This window comes from Oncorhynchus clarkii, chromosome 32, assembly GCF_045791955.1.
Source record: "Oncorhynchus clarkii lewisi isolate Uvic-CL-2024 chromosome 32, UVic_Ocla_1.0, whole genome shotgun sequence".
Taxonomy (NCBI): Eukaryota; Metazoa; Chordata; class Actinopteri; order Salmoniformes; family Salmonidae; genus Oncorhynchus; species Oncorhynchus clarkii.
In genome coordinates, this window is record NC_092178.1 from 27,287,315 (window position 1) to 27,295,810 (window position 8,496).

General features: G+C 45.1%; 1 protein-coding gene across 1 annotated transcript; it reads right to left on the reverse strand.

Annotated features, from left to right (window-relative positions):
- Nucleotides 1-854: 854 nt before the first annotated feature.
- Nucleotides 855-7,556, reverse strand: LOC139391990 (splicing factor 3B subunit 4-like). Its single transcript, XM_071139603.1, has 6 exons — nucleotides 7,455-7,556; nucleotides 6,445-6,573; nucleotides 5,543-6,085; nucleotides 3,101-3,268; nucleotides 1,590-1,751; nucleotides 855-1,223 (listed from the first exon to the last, which is right to left on the reverse strand). Exons 1-6 carry the CDS (start codon nucleotides 7,486-7,488, stop codon nucleotides 1,051-1,053), a joined length of 1,209 nt encoding a protein of 402 aa, XP_070995704.1. The 5' UTR covers nucleotides 7,489-7,556; the 3' UTR covers nucleotides 855-1,050.
- Between the last annotated feature and the right edge of the window lie 940 nt (nucleotides 7,557-8,496).

Genomic DNA, 8,496 nt, shown 5'->3' on the forward strand with positions numbered 1-8,496 from the left:
ATTTGTTCTTAACTGACTTGCCTAGTTAAATAAAGGTTAAACAAAAAACAACCAGAAGATTCTCATGACCAGAAGACATTTTACCTCAACCTTGTTTTCTTGTTGTTGACCTAGGTTTGGGCTGATACACTTAAAATCCTGTCTCCATGGTCAAGCTATGTTGGGTCCATTCACAATAACTTTGTGTCCAATTCTGATCATTCTAAAGGCCGATTTCAGTCCCCGTTTTCAACTGGGGCTTGGTGGTATCAACCAATTTTAATCTTCAAGAATCAATATTGTTAATTTAAATGATCAAAAATGGCTTAAAATATCAGAGTATGATTATGCAGCCCTATACATCCTCCTCCATAACCCACTACATCAGACAAGTGGTATCTGCAATAACCATGGCAACAGACTGAGTGAGAACCACATTCAACATGGAGGCAGCACAGATGTTTTTTTTCTAGTTTGGAAGCATATATATTTGTAATCCACTCAAAGCACTGCCTATAGCAACATTGTATTCGGGGGTTTATTAAAAAATACTTAAGGTTTATATAGGCGAAGAAGTTTTATTTTCTATTTGGTCTGGAACCTGTCAACTGACTTGTGCTTTGTCTGGTCAAAACATAACCTTCTCATTCATCTTGCCATTATGGACATGCCTCACCTTTCTTCCTGGCTACCAACGGTCTCAAACGACTGGCCTTTTGATCACATTTGGAGTTTCTAACCTATTGAGGAGACCAACTACATGCTGTGTCTTATGTTTGTACTAGGAAAGCACAAGTTAATTGACATGATGCATGTTCTGAATAAAATCTCATCTAAGAAAACTGAAATCACTTGACATCAATTGAAAGACCCAATTTGTTGTATTAAAAACCTTTATTCCGAACCTTTGTTCGGTTCTGTACAGTGAAGAAAATGTAAAAAAAAAAAAAATTAAATGGAGCTACACCATGTCTCCAAATTGTACTAGAATAGAAATCAAAGAATATAAATCAAATTTTAAAAGAGCTAAATGAAAGCATGGTCATGCGCCTTGCTGTGGTCCTCCGTAGTCTATGGGGGCATTGGTCCTCTCATGGGGCCTCGAGGTGGGCCACCGGGGGGCCTCGGTGGCATTGGTGGCCCCCTCTGGAAGCCAAACGGAGGCGGACGAGGGGGACCCCCACCGTAGCCTGGTGGGGGCATGGGAGGAGGGGGTCCTCTCATGCCTGGATGCATGGGGTGACCTGTGTGGGTGGGGGGAGAGGGAGAAGGGATTCACACAACTATATATAATCTCATACAGCAGCACATTACAACAAGGATATCAGGAAACAGACATCTTGGATATCCATAAAATGTATAAATGTCTGTGTCCCTTTAGACAAATATGTAAAAATGTTTGTTTACAATACATTTCTTTAAAGTCCAAAATGGACATACCAATTGCAGACTGTAGCATTAAACTAAGGAAAATTGTGATGCAAAACAATTTACCACTTTTGGTTTCATGAATCAGGAGTCAGGCAATTACTTATCCAACTTTGAGATTTCAACTACTGAACTGTATTGAGTTGAATTGACCCCTAGCCGTGTGAAGGCACAGCACTTACCCATGGGATGCCCATAGGGCCCTCTCGGTGGCATGCCCATGTGTGGATGAGGGGGCATGCCGGGGGGTGGAGGCGCCCGGTGCTGGTTGGATCCTGGGGGGCCCGGTGGAGGCACCATACCTGGGGGATGGCCATGAGGGTGCATAGACATCTGGGGCATTCCTGTTGGACATGAACAATATAATTGGTGGTGGTCCTCAGTAGCTTAGTTGGTAGAGCATGGCGCTTGCAACGCCAGGACAGTGCGTTCGATTCCTGGGACCACCCATACGTAAAATGAATGCAAGCATGATGCATATACACTACATGGCCAAAAGTATATGGGCAACTCTTCAAATGAGAGGATACGGCTATTTGATGCACACCCGTTGCTGACAGGTCTATAAAATCGAGCACACTGCCATGCAATCTCCATAGACAAACATTGGCAGAAGAATGACCCGTACTGAAGAGGTCAGTGACTTTCAATGTGGCAAGATCATAGGATGCCACCTTACCAACAAACCAGTTGGTCAAATTTCTGGCATGCTAGAGCTGCCCAGTCAACTGTAGGTGCTGTTATTGTGAAGTGGAAATGTCTAGGAGCAACAACGGCTCAGCTGCGAAGTGGTAGGCCAGTCAAGCTTACAGAACGGGACCACCGAGTGCTGAAGCGTGTAAGCGTCCACGGTTGCAACACTCACTACCGAGTTCAAAACTGCCGCTGGAAGCAACGTCAGCACAAGAACTGTTCGTCGGGAGCTTCATGAAGCTCAAGCCTAAGATCATCATGGCAAAGCCAAGCCTTGGGTGGAGAGTTGTAAAGCTCGCAGCCATTGGACTCTAGAGCAGTGGAAACGCACTCTCTGGAGTGATGAATCACCCTTCACCATCTGGCAGTCTGATGGTCTAATCTGGGATTGGCGGATGCCAGGAGAACGCTACCTGCTTGAATGCATAGTGCCAACTGTAAAGTTTGGTGGAGGAAGATTAAAGGTCTGTGGCTGTTTTTCATGGTTCAGGCTAGGCCCCTTAGTTCCGGGGAAGGGAAATCTTAACGCTACAGTGATATTCTAATCTTAACGCTACAGTGATATTGTAGACGATTCTGTGCTTCCAACTTTGTGGCAACAGTTTGGGGAAGGCCTTTCCTGTTTCAACATGACAATGCCACTACGCACAAAGCGAGGCCCATACAGCAATCTCTTGACGAGATTGGTGTGGAAAAACTTGACTGGCCTGCACAGAGCCAAGACCTCAAACACCTTTGGGATGAATTGGAACAAAGTCTGCGAGCCAGGCATAATCGCCCACCATTTTGGAATGAGATGTTTGCCGTTTGCTGTCCACATACTTTGGCCATGTAGTGTATTAATGCACCTCATCACACACATGTTCTCTTTCCTTACCAGAAATAGCAGTACCTTAAAATTTCACACACTACAATTTGAACTCCAATATTTAACAATCTGGGCAAGCTTTTCCTGACTGTGGTACTCAATTCAAATATATGGTCGGGGTGAGTGACTTACCCGGGTGCATGCCCTGGTGGAAGGGTGGCGGGCCGGGTGGGGGGCCTGAGCCCCCTCCCTGGGGTCCTGGTGTCCCTGGGGCTGGGGGCATGGGCATGCCGGGGGGCATGCCAGGAGGCATGGATCCAGGGGGTGGCACAGGAGGGAAGGCACCAGGAGGGGGCATGCCTGGAAATTAAGATGAGAGAGAGAAATTGCAACAAAAAAAAGTTGAATTGAAATTATTTTGATGTAGATGTTTTAATGTTGTGTTGGTGTTACTGAACAAGTTATAGTCAAGGAATTGTGAAGCCAACATAACATTTTCACATTGTGAGGAAAATCAAATTTTTGTCATTCTTACTCTTACAAATCTACAGAGCAGTCTATGACTATACAAGGCAATATGATTACTATCTAAGTACCCACACAAAATACCTGAAGGATTTAGGAAGTTGTATACTGGACCCTATTCCAACTGCTGAAAGAGCTGCTTCCTGTGCTTGGCCCTCCTATGTTGAACATAATAAACGGCTCTCTATCCACCGGATGTGTACCAAACTCACTAAAAGTGGCAGTAACAAAGCATTTCTTGAAAAAGTCAAACCTTGACCCAGAAAATATACAACTAAACGGCCTATGTCGCATCTCCCATTAAAAAAATAAAAAAAACTCACTGCCTTCCTGAAGACAAAATGTATACGAACTGCTTCAGTCTGGTTTTAGACCCCATCGTAGCACTGAGACAGCACGTGTGAAGGTGGTAAATTACCTTTTAATGGAGTCAGACCGAGGCTATGCATCTGTCCCCGTGCTCCTAGACCTTATTGCTGCTTTTGATAGCATCAATCACCACATTATTTTGGAGAGATTGGAAACCCAAATTGGTCTACACGGACAAGTTCTGGCCTGGTCTAGATCTTATCTGTCTGAAAGATATCAGTTCGTCTCTGTGGATGGTTTGTCCTCTGACAAATCAACTCAATTTCACTGGTCCTCAAGGCTCCGTTTTAGGACCACTATTGTTTTCACTATATATTTTACCTCTTGGTTATGTAATTTGGAAACAATGTTAACTTTCACTGCTATGCGGACGACACACAGCTGTATATTTTGATGAAATACGGTGAAGCCCCAAAATTGCTCCTACATATCTTTTCTGATTTGGTCCTGCCGTACATACCTACAGGTACGCTACGGTCACAAGACGCAGGCCTACTTACTGTCCCGAAAATGTTTAAGCAAACAGCTGGAGGCAGGGCTTTCTAATAGAACTCAATTTTTATGGAATGGTCTGCCTGTCCATGTGAGAGACGCAGACTCTCAGACCTTTAAGTCTTTATTGAAGACTCAGCTCTTCAGTAGGTCCTATGATTGAGTGTAGTCTGGCCCAGGAGTATGAAGGTGAACGGAAAGGCACTGGGGCAACAAACCGCCCTTGCTGTCTCTGCCTGGCTGGTTCCCCTCTCTCCACCGTGATTCTTTGCCTCAAGCCCTATTACAGAGGCTGAGTGGGTTGAGTACTCATCACTTGAGTGGGTTGAGTCACTGACGTGATCTTCCTGTCCGGGTTGGCGCCCCTCCCTCGGGTTTGTGCCGTGGGGGAGATCTATGTGGGCTATACTTGGCCTTGTCTCAGGATAGTAAGTTGGTGGTTGAAGATATCCCTCTAGTGGTGTTGGGGCTGTGCTTTGGCAAAGTAGGTGGGGTTATATCTTGCCTGGTTGGTCCTGTCCAGGGGTATCGTTGGACGGGGCCACAGTGTCTCCCGACCCCTCCCGTCTCAGCCTCCAATATTTATGCTGCAATAGTTTGTGTCAGGGGTCAAGGGTCAGTCTGTTATATCTGGAGTATTTCTCCTGTCTTATCCAGTGTCCCGTATGAATTCAAGTATATTCGCTTGCGCTCTCTCGCTGCTGCTCCAGTTTCAACTGTTCTGCCTGCGGCTATGGAACCCTGACCTGTTCACCGGACATGCTACCTTGTCCCAGACCTGCTGTTTTCAACTCTCTAGAGACAGCAGGAGCGGTAGAAATACTCTGAATGATCGGCCCTGAAAAGCCAACTGACATTTACTCCTGAGGTGCTGACCTGCTGCACCCTTTACAACCATTGTGATTATTATTATTTGACCCTGTTGGTCATTTATGAAAATTTGGCCACAGCTTGGCCATGTTCTGTTATAATCACCACCCAGCACAGCCAGAAGAGGACTGGCCACACCTTATAGCCCGTTTCCTCTCTCGGTCTCTTCCTTGGTTCCGGCCTTTCTAGGGAGTTTTTCCTAGCCACCGTGCTTCTACATCTGCATTGCTTGCTGTTTGGGGTTTTAGGCTGGATTTCTGTACATCACTTTGTGACATCAGCTGATGTAAGAAGGGCTTTATAAATACATTTGATTTGATTGATGAAGCTGAAATCAAATTCTTTAACCCTGGTGCACACACTTGCACACACACTTACCAGGCATGGGCATCCCGGGTCCCAGGGTGGTGAGGACAGGTGTTGACGCAGAGGGTGGAGGCGGTGCATCTGCGAACAGCTGATGCGGCCGGTCAGCCTGCGAAAGCGGGTTCTGAGCAGCTAGGAGGCGTTCAGCGGCCGAGCCGTGGCGCTCACCCTTGGAATCCTTCTTGAAGGCATATGACACCGTAATTGGTCGGTTGCACAGGTACTGGCCATTCATGGCCTCGATGGCCGCGTCAGAGGCATCGAAACTGGCATAGTTGATGAAGGCGTAGCCCTTGGAGTTGCCAGTGTCCGGGTCGCGCATGATCTTGGGCGTCTGGAGTATGACCCCAAAGGCGCTGAAAGTGTCGTAGAGGAGTTTCTCGTCAATCTCCGGGTCCAGGTTACCGATGAAGATGTTGGCGCCAACATCCAGGTTCTTGTTGTGCGCTGAGGCCTTGTTGACACGGATGGGCTTTCCGTATAGTTTAATCATGTTCATAATCTTGATGGCGTAGTCCGCATCCTCTTCACTGAGGAACTCAACAAAGCCATAGCCTTACGAAGGGGTGGGGACAGAGGAAAGAGTAACATTCAATAAGACTTTAACGGTTTTATTTCTGATCAGCATTTTTTTTTTACAGGCTATTTGTCTCTAAAGGAGTCTCCAAAAATGACACGACATCAACAAGTGATGGGTTTTATAGCATAGACCTAATCTACAATGATCTGTCTTCTTTGCATAGGCTAGTTTTAGTTGTACACAGTTCTTAATTTCAAACATGAGTGCGCCACCTCACCATGTGATAAAAACCCTGGGGTTAGATATCAAAGTGTAGCATATCTGGTTGGTCTTACTGATGGTATGTGTCCGTTCTGTTACCAATGCGTTGTTTATGAGTATGTGTGTTACTTACCTTGGTGTTGTCCCGTGACTCTGTCTTTGGGCATGTGTGTGTTGACCACAGGCCCAGCCTGTAGGAAGAGCTCCCACAGCAGTGGCTCTGCCACTTTCTCATCCAGACCACCCACATACACAGTGGCATCTAAAGTAACAGAGAGCAAAACATCAAGTGGATGGGTATAAGCCCAAACATAAAACCTTGTTATGGTCCCATGCCATACAAGATATTTTCAAGACGTGCGGAAATGACTACCGTTACCTGTTTTTAGCAGCACTTCTCCTATTTTGGAAGCTATATCCTATATCGGTTCCCATTACTTACATTACCGAGCAGTGCACAAGAATGCATTAAATCTAGTTTCCACGCATACGCTGCAGTTACATCACGTCTTTGGTTCAAGAGCACAAACCCTGCAAAACGAGCGCAGTTTTGCCAAAGACAGGGACGGTAAGAAGGGTGCAGCCTAACGGTTGAGAGCGTTGGGGGCAGTAACCGAAAGGTCGCCGGTTTCACTGTACCTATCCGGTGTGTGACAAAAAAATATATATATATCAAAATTCGCTCTGGATAAGAGCATCTGCGGAATTACTTAAATGTTGCTGAATGTAAAAATTGAGTGCGCCCAACGCGCGAAATCAACCAAGACTAGGAACATGTCCAGCTAGCTAATGTTACCCTCTTTGAGCCAGTCCCATTTAGGTATATGGCCCTGCCTTGAGCTCGCTAGCTACCCATTCATAGCCCGGCAGATTCTTTAGTGACAAATCGGACGAGTCTGGCAGGACGTACAAATACATAGCTAGCTATCTAGCTTGTTACAGTACATATGGCAAACGTAGGCCTGTAAACGAGCTTTGTTTGGCAATGGAATTGAGTCACACAGACAAGGCATTCGGCTAGCTACGTCTTCATTCAGCTAGAATTATAGCTATAATTTTTAGGCCATGGGTTCAGATGTAATGGAAACTACTCGTATGGATACATTTGATGAAGTTCATAGTAAAATATAAAGACGTATCTACCTTGGTTGCGCTCCGAAATCGGTCCCGCCGCCATGTTAAATCCGGCGTGAGGGCAGCGTTATGCGGAAGTTGTTAATCTGATGGGCAAGAAACATATCCGGCAAAACCAAAGAACGCAATTAGATCAAGTCGCCCTCTAGTGGTGGGCTGTCTGTACCGGTGAGCTCTCATTCAAGATGCAGCTGCCCCGCACATCCATATCATTAAAACCACTCTTTGCTAATATCACATTTCACAATTTTCTGTATTTTTTGCCAATATCGTGCTGAATCCTGCATTCCTTATAGGGTCAAACTACAGTTAGTACATCCATTTTTGGACATATACATTAATGATATATACCCATTGATTCGTGAAGAATAAAACATATGAATAAATGCCTCATGGGCTTAGGGGGGTGCATAATTTCAAATACATTGTAACATTTTCATAGGCCTATACCTCTGTCTCTGCCTGTTTTGACAATGTATCATAATGGTATCTCTTATTATGTCTGACTTTCGGGTTCAGGCTATGCACTTCTGTGTAATTGTCAATGGCTGTCTAACAGTGACTTTATCTTAATGGAAACACCTGCGAAACAGGCTCCTCTAGTTTACATCTCACTTGAGCGTGACTTCTTGGATAAGATAAAGTGGCCACATACCTGGCTGTGCCAGTTTCAGAACAAGTTTGTTCACTTAACTGACTCTATAAATAGTTGTTTCAAGTCAATGTTACAGGAATCAGTAACAACTTGAGTAATAGGTACATGGGATACAGGCTCCTGTGGCTACAGGCTCCTTAGTTTAGTGAGAAAATGGACAACAAACAGAACAAATAATTAATATCTTTGTCTTGCCAGAGGTATGATGAAAAGTCTCACATGGACTTTATGCGTGGACTCCTTGCTGCCATGGGCTTTGATTGTTCCCGACGTGCAAAGTCTACTGCACAGAGGTGAGTGGTTGCCACTTTGCGTAATTTAGGCTATATTATGCACAGACAAAGAGAGTTATAGTAAAAAATACATGGAATATGAACTCTTCTATTTCTGATAGTT